Source organism: Gavia stellata, chromosome 13 (assembly GCF_030936135.1).
Source record: "Gavia stellata isolate bGavSte3 chromosome 13, bGavSte3.hap2, whole genome shotgun sequence".
Lineage (NCBI taxonomy): Eukaryota > Metazoa > Chordata > Aves > Gaviiformes > Gaviidae > Gavia > Gavia stellata.
In genome coordinates, this window is record NC_082606.1 from 3,866,106 (window position 1) to 3,882,963 (window position 16,858).

General features: G+C 38.5%; 1 protein-coding gene across 5 annotated transcripts in view; it reads right to left on the reverse strand.

Moving 5' to 3' along the window:
- HMG20A (high mobility group 20A) overlaps positions 1-16,858 on the reverse strand; it is a 44,712-nt gene that overhangs the window by 17,155 nt on the left and 10,699 nt on the right. For all 5 annotated transcript variants that reach the window (XM_059823793.1, XM_059823794.1, XM_059823791.1 and 2 more), the window contains exons 3-4: positions 2,450-2,542; positions 209-356 (exon numbers count right to left, since the gene is read on the reverse strand). In XM_059823793.1, coding sequence (XP_059679776.1) covers positions 209-356; positions 2,450-2,538 — 237 coding nt within the window. In that variant the 5' untranslated portion in view covers positions 2,539-2,542. The remainder of the gene's footprint in view (positions 1-208; positions 357-2,449; positions 2,543-16,858) is intronic.

Consider the following 16,858-nt stretch of genomic DNA (forward strand, 5'->3'; position numbering starts at 1 on the left):
TTCTCTGTACGTTACGACCACCAGCTTTCCTTGGCTATCTGTGTGCAGTTTTGCAACACGGGAGAGAACTAGAAAGAATCAAAAAATGAAAATGGCAAATGGATGAAAATTTGTGATCCTACCCAAAAAAAATCTGAGTAGGTAAGACAAGTTATGACAAAACTCCATGCTTTTGCTTCATTGAGAAGTCACTATTATTTCATCTCACCTCCTCCTCAGGCTTCTGCTCAGTGTTTTCAGCAGTATTAGAGGACTCATTTTGCAGCTGCTGAACCTGTGACAAATCCTCCACCAGCTCTGGGTTATTCACAGGCTGTGAAGTTCCACCACTGAATGAACTCTCAGAATGAGCTAATCTGAAAAAGCACGTAATAGCAAAAGAAAAAATTTAATCATCATATTGCTAAATCACTTCCTCCCTCATCTTCTAAAACATGCAAAAACGTTGCAAATATATTCAGTTCTTATACTCGCAAGAAAAAAAGATTTTAAAGAGTCATTTTTGAAGAACTGGCTGTTCCATCCAAGCAACTGCTGTAACTACCATAGTTACTATGGACTTTCAAAGACAGATTGATTTCTGAAGTGTTATTTTGTTTCATTTTTAGTGAAGCTTTTGATTATACAAACAACTGTCAAGCAAGTAAACGTTTGGATCAGAAATCATAAAGCATGAATCTATACTTCTTCAAAAATACCGTAAGGTATTTGAAATGAATGGTTTCATCTTCAACTAATATACATCCTTCTGGATGCATTTAATACATTTCTCCACAAATACAATTAAAGGTTTGCGGTTGTGTATGATTTTGGATTCAACTTCATTGAACATAATCTCCTGTTGATACATGTGGGTATTTAAAGCACAAACATGACTAGCTCCCAACGGGCTCCTGAACTGCCACTATTTAATTTTGCTGCAACAGCTGTATCTATCAACCTTACTCCAAGAAAGTGCAAGCTGTCTGGAGGCACAAAAAAAAGCAAGCATGCAGAAATATTTCTGCAGGTAGGTAGACAGAGATGAGCACATATTTTGGGGCAACAACCCCATAGTCATTCTCACCACTGTGCTCAGTGGGCAAATTAATATAAGATCTTGGGACTCGTCTCAAGATTCTAATCCCTTCTTGGGTCAGGCTAAAGATGACTTGGCCTTGCCCAGTTACAGTCATGAAAATTATTGTAACAGCAGCATATGCTTCAAGTCTACTTTGTTCATTTACTCAGATCTACAGCTGCTTACATGCATGCCAAATTTTAAATATTCAAAATAATTGTTCCTGTTAATGTAGAATACAGCTATAGAAAATTGAGATATATTAACAGAATTGTTAGTTGAATGCCTACAGGAAAATTTGTCTTTAAATAGAGAGAACAGCATATTTTCATTACTCACTATAATCAGCAATTGTGGCATAATTACTAGTAAAGACACAACTGCTGGAGAGATCCATGCCTAACTTTCAGATATCAGATTGAGTTCATATTACTACCAATTAGAGAGGGAGAAAGGGAACAAAGCGTACACACTCCTATAAGTTAATTACATTTGGTATGTGTCAAAAAGAAAATGGAACAATACAGTTTCTTGGAATCACTCTTAAGGTTTGAAGAACATTTCAGCTTTCCTATCCATTACCCCCTAGCAGGGAAGTTTTCTAAACTACACATACAGGAAAAACTTCAATGTGATGTAGCCATTTGCAGTGAAATCTGATGAAAGCTCATTCAACACATTAATACCTATTAAACACAAACCTAATTTGAACAGGTAGCTCGTTTAGCAGTAGCAAGTTTGAAGTCCCAGATATGTAAATCCAAATTCAGACCTGCCTGAAGTAAATGTGTCCATATTCGTTTTTACAGGGCTTTACCTGGCTGCAAAGTCTGAATTTTATTGGTTGGTGCTTTACAAAACAGAAAAGAAACTTCAAGTATCATAACACAGCAAGAATCCCGGGTATTCCTAAAAGACAACTTATTCTGTCATTGAGATTTTAAGAGAGGCCATTGTTTCAGTCTGTAAAAGCAGAGTCAGTCTGACAAAAACTAAAGACATCAGTTTCTCAGTGATTTTCAGAGATCAGTGATATCTTTAACTGAAATAATTTATTTATCAGGGACCACTGTAGCCAACAGGTACACCCTCCCTCTCTGCCCGCATCATGTTGTCTAAATCTGTCTTAAAGACTAAAATCCTAGGGAAGCAAACTTTTAAAAACAAGAGATATTAAAGAAAAGTTTGTGATCGCTTCCATCAGTTCAGAAGAGTCCTGGTTTCTCCTAAATAGAGTCCTGTGATGTTCTATCAAAGCCAAGGGAGTGTTGCGGGATTTATTTTTTTGTTTAAATTACTTAGAGCACCCTCTTCCCACTGAAACAGTTTACCTGGCAAGTCTAGAGACAGTAGCTATCAGCTGAAAATTAAAAAGAAGTAGCTGCTTACCCAGTTACAGTAATTTCACTACCTTCCTTAGATCCATCCTCATCTCCAAAAAGTGGAGGAAGGTTGGAACCAGCCACCAAGTTCTCCATACCTCTGGTAAAAAAAAAAGCAAAAAAGGTAAGTTAATTACCTCATTGTTTCCCTTCAGCAGCACTGCAGTTTAAACAGCACAACATACCACAAATTTTTTTACCCCATAAACCAACTGGCCAGTCCCAGCTGGCTGGGCTGCCCTCAGGACAGATCCTATAGGCAGCTGTGCTTAAGGTCAGAGAAGAAAGATCATAAATGATGCTTCAATTCAGAGTTTCCCTCTTAATTGAGACCTGTGCCAATGCCACAGTGCTGCTGGAAATCACACTACAGCATTCTAGTTTATCCCTCAAGAGAAATTTTCATTCATCATGCTGGCACGTATGTACTTAGATCCCACTCTTCCAATCCACCCTCCTGTTCATCCTTAACTGTGCACCTTCACCACAGAGCTTTGTGTGTTGACCCCAAAGGAAAACTGAAACTAAGTCCCCCCTGAAGTTTCAAGTTAAGATTGTATTTCATAATTCCTTGCCCACATTTTCACAATATATCTATGCACATAGTTGAATGATATTGCTAAGTAAGAGAACACAGGAACATTAGCTAGATTATTTTAAGCTTCGACTCCCACAGAACAGTTACAGAAGCAAGCAGTTTAAGGCACAACATACTTCTCATTCAATACAAACTGTTCCCAAGTTAGAATTAGTTTCTTTTGTATCCTTGTAGCCTGCTATGGGAATCTGATGCAAGATAAGAAATCCATAATTAAATATATTTATCCCCTTTCTTCAGAACTGTTGTACAGTAGGGGGGAAAAAAAAAATCCCAAAACAAAAAGCCTTAACAAACTCACTCTACGATTACGAGCTGCAGTTTCAGCCCATTTTAAAGGGCCATATTAGTGAACTTTCTGTTCCTTCAGTGTAGAAGTCACCTTTGATGAGCTAGCAGATATTCAACTTGAGTATTGCTATCTCTTTCAGCTGGTATACTTGGGCTTTAAGCTTGAAGGGACTAATGCGAGTTACAACCTTGGGCTGCTTCCTCCTGGATTGGTATGCTTTCCACTCAGCACTGAAATCAAAGTGATCCGAGACACAAAATCCTGCTCCATGTTTTTAATATTGTATGTGTTTTCCCACACACCACTCCAGTTCCACAGGTAAAGGTTTTCTACAAACAAAAGGAATGACACCGTTTCTTGCATCTTGTATCACTTGCAGATCCCTATCACAAGTACTACGTCTGATATGGCGCAAAACTTGTGCTAACAAACCAGTGAATACAGCAGGCCACCCAAACAGGTGAACACTGTGCTCCTACGCAAAGGACTTCGGATGTGAGCGACATTTATTCCACAGCTATATTTGGTTAAAATTGGTTAAAAAACGCTATTCTCAGGAACCAAGAGGGTAATCATACATCTGACATTCTGTTTTGAGATCATGAGCTCTGCTCTATTCAATTTCATACCTCCCTTTGAAAACATAAGAATATCTACTCCCTTTAGCAACAGCTCTACACCTTCATAAGCTACTACAGATGTTAGTCAATAAATGAATCTCTGGTAAGTCTCCAATTTGTTCAGTTAAGCAAATGTTCAGTTAATGCTCACAGTAATCAGTCAAGGTCTCCACGAAACAGGCACTGTGTCAATCTAATTTCCACCATGAAGATCATTTAAGTTTCCAAAGAAGACTATCCTTCCTATACAGAAGGAAACTGCAAGAAAGTAGTTACCTTCTCTCATTTTTCAGATGACATTCACCCTTTTTTCTCTTCTGCTTTTCCAACAGTTGAGATCCTTAGATCGTCCTTAAGAATCCCATCATTCTGCTTCCTTATCTAGAAAATAATTAAAGCTAAGCAGACTGCTTCTAGGCAGTACACACATTGACCTCTAGTAGAGAAACATCCTTTACTGATGTATAGGAAAGACTCAACCAGGAATGAAGAAATCTAATTCCTGCTCTACTATTATAAACCATGAACTGAGTATAGTTTTGGGGCCTCAGCCTCAACAGAGAGGTGGCAAAGCTGGAGACTGTCCAGCAAAGGGCTGCCAAGACAGCCAGGGGCCTAGAGCACCTGACCAGATAAGGGATGTTGAGGAAACTGGGCTTGCTCAGTCTGGCAGAGGAGGCTAAGGGCCAATCTAATAGGTGCCTAAAGCTAACTGATGAAGTAGCAGAGATGACAGAACCAAACTCTCAGCAGCTATATTGGCTTTGCATGTTCAGGTTGGACACCAGGAGGGTAGCACAACATTGAACAGGTTACCAGAGAGGTGGTGGTGGAGTCTATCCTTGCAGATTTTTAAATGCTCAGTTACGCAAAGCTGTAACTGACCTCAACTAGTGTTGTTGGCCATAGTCCTGCTTTGAGTGGGAGGCTGGACTAAGATGACCTCCAGATGTCCCTTCCAAGCAACATCTGCAGTTCTCTGAACCGAAACTCTACATTGTGCTTTCTTTCAAATACTAGCCTCTCTGACTGAAAAAGGAAGAAAACTCAAATAATACAATCCTTTTAGGAAAAGTGGCAAGATACTCTGGTAGAACACATAGGATTTTAATTCTTAGAGAAGGAAGCGCAAATAATACTTCCTCACACATAGAAAAGAATCTACATCGAGGCTGGGGCTTTATGTATTACCAGAAAATAAGAAAATTCAACTGATTTGAAGAATGAGCTCTTCACTGATGCCCAGAAAGCTGTTTAAGCACAGCTACTAAATATACAACATAAATTGCTTCATGCAGTTGTCAAGTAAGAAAGCAATGAAGTTTTGCTTTATGTTACACAGTCTTTTTGTTTTGTCAGTCAAAAGCCCTAAATTAATTTCTTCAAAAAGGAAGCTTAAGCAACTAGACTGAAACCTTGCAAATCTATTTAAAAAAATATATCTATATGTAAAAAGCTTTATGCATGTCTGAAGAAATAAAATAGCTTGCTTTGTTGTCCAGGCACCTCCAGCAGCCTTCTTAGGGTCAAGGACCTCCTCTCAGCCTCACCACGTCAATCTACTGGCACTTAGCACTCCCACACGTGCCTTAAAAGAATACACGTCCTCTGCATCTGAACATACCATTACCAAGTGCTTTTGTCCCTCATGCCCACTGTGACCCTCTCACCAGGTCCCAATATGTCTGTTCACATCTGGACCTAGTCAGCAGCAGCAGACTTTAAGCTTGCTTTCAAACTGTGGGGAGGCAGCCGGACCTCAACCTTAACAACATATAAACAGAACACAAACACAGGAAGCTGGGAGAACACATGCTTCATTCTTTGATTTTTTTATTTTTTATTTAACCCATATGCTTTAGATGCTAACTCTCTCAAATGATACTGAGCCACATCCTAAAGAAAATTTAACATCAGTGAATTTACAATGGCTTCTAATCTATTCCAGAAAGCAAGAAAACAAGACAGATCCCCAAAAGCTCACCTACACAAGTCTTTCAGTCACATTTCTCATGGATTACTGTCCCATGCCTTTGCTCCAAAGCCTCTATCCACTAGTTTCAACCCCACTGCAAAGCTACATATTCACTTCAGGTACGTAACAAAATGGGCAAAACAAAAACCTGAGGAAAAGAACTGTAATGGGGAAGGAAGGGAATTGCTGCTTCTCTAACTTGAGCCTTCACAGAATTCACAGGACTTGAAAAGGACAGTTGGCAAGTCCCATCTAGATTTGTTCTGAATATTTGTGCAGCTTTGTCAATTTAAACTCTGGCTAAAATGCCTAATGAGACACATTTGACTAAATTCAAGGCACAAGAAACAACGTACGGTTACTTTTTTAATGGCTAACACATATATCCCATTTTCATTTTTTAACTATGTCTACCCAAATGCAAAAATAAAACTGAAATTGATGTTAAACTCTAAACCTTTACAAGCACTACAATTCAATGCAAGTAAGCACCACCTCCAAATAAAACTAATTCAAACCACAGCAGCACTGAGTTCGCTGTACTGCTACACCACTAGTTGTATTGGCTCAAGGAAGCAACCAGCGAAGCAGGAATACAGAAAGACTGATTTATTCATTAACAGCAGCATTTGATAAAGTGCTTGAAGAACCGGGGTTTATTTTGGGATAGATCAGTTCTGGAAGATGCGGCATGTACTCAATTATATTTCCTTTACAACTTTTGTAGGGTGGAGCAAAGACTACAGCCAAACCAAAACTGTAATGCTTAATCTTACCACCACTCGGAGTTTCCATAGAGATTCTGCTTCCATTTTAAGCACAAGACTGCTCAACCAGAAACACTGTTCTCAGAATGCCAGCAGCAGACATACCTCTCACTCTACTATGAATAAGCCGATACAGACAGCAATACGTTTTTCTGACCTTACCTTAGTTCTAAACACTCCAGGCTCTCCCATGCACTGATTTTACTCCCAGGTGCAGACTCCACAGGAACTTGAGATTTAGGGTTTTTTCCCCTTGTATTTCCTACATCCAGCATAACAGTGGTCAGTCGTGGAACAGCAGTAACAACCTGACCTACAGAGGCCGGAAGAGTTTTTGGATGTCTGGTTTGGGGCGCACTACCAACCGATATTCAAAAGGGATCAAAAACCAGAAGCAAAAAAAAGTACAAGGATCAAAGACAAGGAATGCAAGGTTGAGCTTCAGAGAACAAAGCAGCATTATGTGTGCAAAAATCCAAGATGAGACCAACAAAAATACCAGTGAAGAACAAGTTCCCTACCATTCCATGCTCTCAATGTTTAAACATTGATAAGATTTCCAAAGATCCATTAGTCACCTATACTAACATTAGTTAAACCTCTTTATGAGCCTAGAGAAGATTCTACATTATTCTAAGCCATCAAAAAATCTGGCTTCATTTATCTTTTTCTTTCCCTCCCTTCCCTCATCTCTCAGGGAAAACAAAGGCTTCACAGTGCAGAAAATCTACAGCAGTATTCTGTAACTTTCAGTTTACATTTTCTAGCTGGACACTTCACTTGCATGCAATGAGAGTTCATACTTAATACTACAGAGTGTACCAACATGGTTTGACAGTATTGCTTGGGAAATGCAAGAAGAACTTATGCAGCATAAAGATCTAAGTACTACTGCACACACCAATACACAGGGAAGAATCAAACAGTAGGTAATCAAATACCTTTCAAAACCAGAAATACAGTTTAAATAAACTTTCTTAATTTCTTCTCACATTAACTTTTGTAGGCCATGCCATATAATTGTAATATTATTCTAGCAGGAAAGATGAAGTAGCTGAGTTGTATTTTGGGTAGAGTGAAAGCTATCATATGATCTAACTTCTAGTCACATCCGTACAGTAGAAAGGAAAAGTTAAAAGAACACAGTTATAAAATCAGGGTGAGAACAAATGTGTAACAGGGGCTAGACAAGAGTGAGTGACTCTTCCATAACATCATTACTATGGTTGCTTTGTTAACGATGCTATTATAGGGCAGCAGACCTAAACACATGGGTGATGCAAAATCTAAAGCCCAAGTTTTTTTAAGAGCCTTTTATGCATGCAATAAATGAAGGGTAGAATTTATCACAGTCAGCCTTTTCTTCAAAGAATCAGATCATTTTATCCCAACAGCAAAGATGCCATTTAAAACGTGCAATCAAACAATTTTATCAAGCAGACCACCTCAGTGTAACACATCTGCATTCTTATTTTTCAAAGGAGACAACTAGAGTCAGAGTAGAACATGTTCACGGCCAGACTGTTAACAACAACGCAAGCTACAAGCAGCAGTCCTTTAACACTGTGAACTGCTGTCTCATGGCTCACCCCAGATGAAGAAACAGTCTCTTCCAGACCCAAAGCAAAACAATTACTATACACTCGCCAAAGTGTTCTTTGCTTCCACAAAATGCAACTTGCTTTGCTTGTGTAAAGTGATTCACAACATATATGAAATGAGGCTGGACTCCACAGTGTCTGCACAGGTGTGGTCATGCAATAAGTCACTGTCAAATGCAGACTGACTTCTTACTCATCCCAAGGTCACATGGGTATCTTAAGATGGCCCTGAACACTGGAAAAGGGTGAAAAGAGTCCTTAGCAATGTTGCCTTTTCAATGACTGCATCATATCAGATGATCTTAAGTGAAAAAAATAAAAAGAAAATATCAGGAATTACTATTTAGTCATCCAATTAAAAGGTAAGGTTATACAGTTAAGCGTATTTAAATATGAAGTCAGCATCAGAAATCCAGCTTACAGCCTGATTATAAAACACTGCAGGAGTTCCAATTACCTCACTGCTCTAGTTTTAGAAATGTTATTGCTGAGTGGAGTCTTTTTCTCCCATACTTCCTGTTCCTGAAGTCTCTCATCCTTCTTTGCCAGAACAAATAGCTCCAAACCTTACCATTCGGAGAGTAACAGATTAAAAAAACATAATAATAATCTTCTCCTAAGTCACAGAAGAATCACAGTATTCCTTATCTAAGCATCAGAATCTAAGCAATTCATAATGTAAATAATTTAAACTCAGATGATTTATTGAGAGAAAAAGCCAGAGGATCATCACTTCCTCCGTCTGTCCACATGTAGCCAGAATATCAGAAGAAAACTGAAGCAAGTATATCTCCAATTAAAACCACAATGCTTTTGGAGCTGTCAGAGGAAGTTCAGATTCTCGACAGCAGCATTTTCTTCCATCAAACCAGAGCAGAAGCATATTATCCAACATCCTTGACTGCAAAAATCAGATTTGACTTTTTCCCCTACAGGCAACTCATTAGACAAAGGTCTTTGTGACTTCAGGAAAATCGCAAGCCAGACCTAATGGGATGAAGGTTTTTTCTGTCAGACCAGAAAGTATATACTAGAAACAGACAACTGCTTTTATTTTTACTTCTTGCCCGTAAAACAAACAAACACCACTACAAAGACTTGCAGGAAAAAAAATTCCAGAGTTCCACTGCATTTCCAAGCAGCTTAAGAAGGGAAAGATGTAAAGCTTAGTTTTATGCTTAGTTTATTTGGATCTTTGTGGCAAACGCTAACAAAGCTATTAATACTCAAACCTTAGTAACAAGTGCCAAACATCTGCAAAAATGTATTTTTAAAAAACACAAGTGTTCAAGTCTATATTCTACTCTTATTTATACAAATGTATTATGATGGGGCATATACAAGGTATCTCATGTATATAAAATCCTCCTGTTTTCTGAAATTTAAGCCCTTATTCACACAGGAAAGGTATATACTCAACTCTGCAGACAAGAGCAAGAACAGCTCCACACTGAATTCTCTCTCCCTTCAAATGCATGAAAGAAATTTTGCATCAGCAATAAACAAGCTTTTTAGATCACTCAAGGGAAAACAAAACCCCGCCATGCGATGACTGTACAATTAGTTGTGCTATCCACCCCTAGATAGCTAAAAATCAGTAACTGTGGTACTCAGAGGGAAGGCTTTGTTATCCAGCCCTTCACTGCAGGTATTAAGCCTCTACAGATTAGGATAGTTCATTTTATTCTGAATTAACTTTCTTAATGGCAGTATCAATTGCCATTTAAAATAATAACACTAAAATATACAACTCTGCAAAATTAATTTAATCCTCACGTTATAGATCTCACATAAGAAAATATAAACCACTCAGATCACAAAAAATAAAATAAAAAATTCTCAAGATTTATTCTGATACTTAATTAATCACTCTACCTCAGGTAAATCCAGTATTTACCTACCAGGGATGGCACTGGCTTTTGTAATTTGTCCGTAAAGCCTCCTCTGAATTTCCAGTTACTATAGGCAATTTAGTCTGCCTCTTCACCTGGTCTGTCATTTGAAAATTTCTCTAGGATCCAAAGACCTCATATTTCACAGGACAAAGTTTTCCAATAGCTACTTTTACATTAACAAGGCAAAAGGGATACCCCATAAAAAAACCCCACAACCACAAACTATGTAACAGACACAAACCACGCTTGGAGCACAGACACTTCTCTGAAACCACAGTGATTATAAATCATCCAAGACTTTACCAGATCCTGTTAACTTCCCCATCGGTAAATAAATGGTTACTTTCCTTCAAAATTAAAGTTCAGTTCCTCTGATCATTCATGTCAGTAAGACTCAATCACTTCACTGTTTGTGGAATGCAAACATGAAAGTGCCATGAGCATTAAAAAATGTAAATGAACAGCCTGAAGTTTTTCATGGTGTCTGCCCAGCTCTAACATTTACCAGCATCACACAAGTGAAACAAGAAACAGTATTAATTAATGCTTGAGGACTACTTTGATTTAAAATACCAGACAAGTATTCTGAACTAGAGGTAACTCTGAATGTCAAGGAATCCTGATCCTGACTGGCCAGTGAAATGAAAAGTTACATATTTGAAAATAAAATAATTGAAGAGTGGATACACCTGCTGAAATTGAAAAGTTGTTTTGAAAGTATTTTAGCACTTTTGCTCTCTCTCAAAGCCTTACTCATCACAAAAATTGTCAGGGGAATACAGCACATACTCCTAGCTCACTTAAACTCTGGGAGAAGAAACTCTGGCTGCTGCCACAGAGGAATACAGATTGGAATTTCTCATGCAGATACCCACCAAAACAAGTCATTACTGACCATTTTACAGAATATGGGGTTGAATACTTTGGATGTGAGAATATACTGAAAAAGAGATTGAGTATATACTTAAAAGAATGACTCACCACAGGCTTCATGACCCAACACAAAAGCATCTACTCTGACCTCAAGAGCCACAAAGACAGCATGGAACTGGATGTTTTAAATGCACTGATATGGGTAAAAGGACAAAGGTTAGAGGAAATGAAGTGTGGGAAGAGTCAGTAATTCTCACACAAAACAAGCAACTAATTCTGCCTGTTTTCCAAAAAGACCCATCTTCAGAAAAAATATGACATACCAGCTTCCATACATTTTTGCTCTCATTTTCTTGCTGTTGCCTTGCACTATTCCAACACAAAACAAATGAGTTTGAGCAAACAAAAACCTGTCATTTAGAAGAAATCACAATTTTTAGATCGCCTTAGTTGTGCAAAATAACAGGTAGATAAATGTTCACTCTGATCTGCTATTTCTTTCCCTTTAAAAGATCAGTAGAACTGATACTAGCAAATTCTTTCTAATAGCAAGAATAGTGAAGATCTGGATTGGACTGCTTCTAATCTGTTCTTAAAGCTCTCTGGTAATAGATAAATATGCATCAGAAATGAAAGTTTGGATATATACTGCAGGAAGTGCACCAAAATCCCTTTTCAGCCAAGGCTCTTAACAGTCTTTAATTTGGGATTGTTTCACGCACATCATATCATTGGCATCACAGGATAAAAATTCTATAGACCTCAGAAACAGACTGATGGAAAAACAAATAAGGAAAACAAGCACGAGGTTCAAGCAAGTATCAAGATACCAGTGGACACCGCTTACAAAACCTTGCCTGGATACATGAAAAGAAACAGAAATAGATACGACAGCACGGTCCTGCCAAAGCATCCTCTCCCCTGGAGCAGCAGATAACTCCTTCGACCAGTGCTAACAAGATTTTAAAGCTGTCTGAGGCCACAGATGAAATGTGTAAAGATAAATACTATAGGGAAAGACTACATCCAAAACATGAATACAAAATTTTGGGGAAACTGGAAAAAACTGTGACTATATGCTCTTACTAGGCACATACCGGGATTCCCCTCTCACCACCAAAAGGGAAAGCACACAGAAATTTTAAAATCATACAAGAACCCAAATACTTCCATGGCTCCATAAAAGAATTAACTTACATCAACAGCAGAATGCAGACAAAGTTAGAATAAAGCTTTACCTATCCTCATCCTCACCCTCCAAAGGCAACAGGAAATTATGCTATTTAGCATCATGAATGGAAAACAAGGGAAAAAAACAACAACGGCATAAGCCTACTGGAGTAGTCTGACTGCTCTCCAGTTTTAAGTAATAAATCAGACATCCAGAGATGTGTGTGAGGTATGGGAAGAGGTAGGCAGAGAGCACATTTCTGGAACACCTGTAGCATATATCAGGAAAATACTTAACTTTGCAGATGAAGTAGGATTGAAAAGAAAGAAACCATGCCAGCAGCATGCCTAAATATCCTAGGCTAAGTGCTCAAAACACAGGTAAACATTTGCAATATTTCATCTGATCCCCAAGCCACTTCCTGTAGCCCAGGCAAACTGCTGTGAGGACAGTGGCTAACTGCTTCCTATCGTCTTACTGATGCTGCAATCTTTTCTTTGTGCCTGTCCTGTCTTATCATAGGCAAGAAGTCAAAAGAAGCCAGGGAAAACAGTGACTAAATGCAGTGCATCACTGCCTAGAGCTTGGAGCCAAATAGCAAACAAGAACCCAGGAAAAGTGTGGCTAAGACCTGTAATAATCTGTTCTTCCAACTTCCCTCTTCCACAGCTGCTCCTCAGATGCTGAGAAGAAGGAACTGCAGATGGGAAACGCGCACAAGCTCTGCAAAATAGAGTTGATCTATGTACACAATAAATTTACTCCTAAAAGAGAATGTAAATCTTTTCAAATAGGCTGAAGACTGAACAGACACGAGGACACGAGGTATCGCATGTAACACAGAAAATCTCAAGCACTTACATTTGAAAGGATTCCTAATTCATGTTTAGATATAAATGTTCTGAAAGATATTTGGCATTCAGGTTTGAGTATTTGCCATATTTAGCAACAGCAAAGATTTATACTGCTTTTACATTTCCTTTTGATGATTTCATTTCTATATATATTTAAGTAAATATGATTCCTCTGAGCTAAAGCATAAATATTATCCCAACACCCCTATATATGGGTAAAGAGGCATAGCTTATTTAAAGAAGGTCATATAGTAAATCTCTAAGAGCTAAGAATAAAACTAAATTTCAGAAACAGTCTTTAAAATGCTACCAATCTTAACCCTTTTGTTTTGGGCATCTCAACTAACTGTTAGTCATTGCTTGGTTTCAGACCTCTAGAAGCAGTTGTGAGAATCTGACTTGAATAGCCATTATACAATTCTTACTGCAAAGAGAAATAAGAACTAAAGTCTGAGTGATCCCTGACAAAAGGTCAGTAACACTCTGGTTCACACAGCATTAAATAGTGGGAAAATGGAAAAACATTTGTATTTTCAGAAGGACTATAACACAGATTTCACCTCAGTATAACCTCATAATCCAAAGTTCATTGCCGTGATCAGAAACGGACAAAGCAAACTGGTGGAAAACCAGAGTTTAGGCAATACTCTGTCTTTTCTGATTTCTAGAGCCTAAGCATTTTACAACAGAAGTCCAGGCACAGTACTGCAAATTCAGGAAAGTTACACTTCTTGGTTACCTTTTGCAGCCTGTTAGAAGCGAGTACATGGATTACCTGAGTATCCATTACCACATTTAATCCTGAACATTAGCTCAGGGGCTTTTCAGTTAGGCAACTGTCTTTTCAGGCACCAGCACTCCCTTTTCATTTAAAAAAGGCTCCTCTGAAAAAGCACTCTTCCGTATTTTACTCCTCCCCGCATCCCCCAGAACAAAGTCAAAAAAGCATAGCATTGCTTTTTTAACATTACATTTTAAAAGCAGAAAGTATTCAGCTTTTATGAAAACTTTAGCAATAATATTTGAGCTTACAGACTTCCCGAGAGAAAACATCTATTACAGTAATGGAAGCTTGGCTTTCCTGGTCTTTAACAGTCTCCCAAAACAGCTAATTCCCACCCTGGAACTGTTTCCTGACCTCTAGAAAGGGTCATCTATGTTTAACTGTAGACAAAATATGCCCATGGCATTCCAAAGCTCCGTGGTAAGCTCACTAAAAAGAATCCAGCAGGTTCAGTTCACAACTCAACAGAGCTTTGTTTCTCGTGATAAAATATCCACTCCAGAGGAAACCCTTAAGTAAGTAAACCTTTAAGTAACCCTTACCTGGCTGCCATAATTAGCACACACTGATTCTTCCGCAATGAGTACAGAGTTCTCCAAAAATTGCTTTGTGGTAAGTAACAGCAATGAGTAAACCTCCAAGAGCAGGTTGCAATGCATAAATAAAGAGTTCTGAGAGACCATAGGGGACTACTGCACCAGACACTACTTAGGATCTCCCATCCACAGCATAATGTGCCTAGGTATTCAGAGTTTAGCATGTAAAAAGACAACAAAAAGGAGAAGCCTATTATTTGAAACTATACCAAGTAATCAAGCTGATGAGGAAAGACTATGAAGTTTCAGCTTGTAAAAACTGTATTTTTTTGACAATTGAAGCTTTTTTCATTTACAGCTAACAATTCAATTAAGAAGAAGCAGAAACATTCACCCACTTACACCGAAATTTTCCTCTACTCAAGTATCCATGTCTTAATCACCATTAATTTGTTTGTATTCCTATTTAAAATGCTTTTCTCAGTAACATTTCCTAACATCACCTGACAATCACACATTTTATACGTAAATATCTTCTAACCATACAAAAAATCTGCAGATTCCAACTAGTTTTGCTGACTAAGATCCACTCAGCAAAGCATTAATGAGCAAGGCATGTGTCTAGTCACCCCATTTTCTTTGTTGGCTGTTCCTGCCCAGTTGTGGAGGAAGAAAAAGGAAGCAATGTGAGAAAAGTCCACATTTTCTGGTATACTGAATTAACCCCACTTCCATAAATTGAGAAATACATCTCTTGTATCATTCACATTTAATGACTCAAGGACTGCTTCAGACTTAAGGACTGCTTCAGACTAGAAGGGACTGCTGGAGGTCACCTGGTTCCAACACCTACTCAAAACCAAAATGAAGGTCATCTTTATGGCAGACACTACCATCGTAGACTGTCTGGCTCAAAGCTTCTGGTCAACACAGAAGTAAACCAGCAAATGCCATCACTGCCTTTTTTTATTAGGAAGGCTACCAACAACTGAAGAAATAAGCACTGTTTATTCTCAGGACAGAGACAGTGATGAATAGAAGACAGGACATAAAAGCAGTTGAAAACATTCCTTGCAATGGCCACAGGAATAAAGAAGAGTATCAGACAACACCTCTCCCAGTCCTGACAAAGCTTGAGGGACAGAAGAATAAAAAGACAATTCTTCTCTCTACCTCCAGAGCAGGGATGGAAAGTTCTCACTTCATTCATCTATTACCTAGAAAAATCCATTGAGAGTAACCTTAGCAAGGAATCCAGGATCATGTCACCAATTACTGAAGCTACGGCTGGACTTCCAATATTATACTGCCCCTGCACAAAGATTGCCTCGTCCTCTGTATTAAGCTCAGATTTACTCTCAACTCCGAGTACAAGCAACAGTATTTACCCCAATTCAAACCATCTCAACAAATTGTTAAAAACAATGGCAAGTTGTCATTTCAGAGAGGAGTTATGTGTTAGGCTCACTACACAGAACCCAACTTTCAGTGATTTCAAGTAGGTTTAATTCAGTAGCACTTTTAAGTAGATTTTTTCTTTTCTTCAAATGAAAAGCTTAGCTCAGGGCTGCTGTGCTTGCCACTCCACTAATTAGTCCACTTGTTCAATATACTCTGTTCTTCAAGTGGAGGACACAGCATAATGAACTGCATACACTTTCACAAGATTATAGGGACAGACAACTGAGAGATGAAGAAAATACTGTAACATGAAGCTCTTCATTGCATATAAGCAAAAGATAAGTTCTCACTTCTAGCCTCACAGAGGATATACTATTATTTGCATGACAACAGGGGTTTAAATCTGAAAAGAAATAGAGTCTCCACTATATCAGAAATTGAAGAGAAGTTCTGTGCCAAATCTAGAGTAAGGTTCGCAAACGAACACTCATGCCACTGGCAGCACCTAACCATCTTCACAGCGATACGCAAGCCCTACCTGAAAATCCAAATATTTCCTCCTTACTACAAGTACGGCAGTTCAGACTTAAGAGTGACTGCTGCCACGAGTGAGGCTGGGAGCTATTATGTTTGAAGGTAGGTCTATCACAAAAATCAGAGGTAGAGACTACTGAAAAAACTGCCAGAGAACTCACTGGAAGAACGAACCCAGGGAATATTCCAGTCTCTTGATTCCTTCAAGAATCAGCTGCTTAACCATACTGTAACCTCAAAGTGGTCATTTAATTCTAAAATGAAGGCTAGAGGCACATTAGCTTCAGCTAGTGATTGTAGAGACAACATCACTTACAGAAACAAATTCATTTTTACGATGAGAACTGGCACCTGATGCCTTAATTTCTCACTATGGCTTTAAAAATTAGATCTTATCAACCTCTCTGCATCCTCACATCAATACAATTTCTTTCAACTCTATCACCTTCTTCCCACGTGGCACGATCTCCTTATGGGTTTCAACAAGCCTCCCATAGTCTCCGAATTTCTCAAAA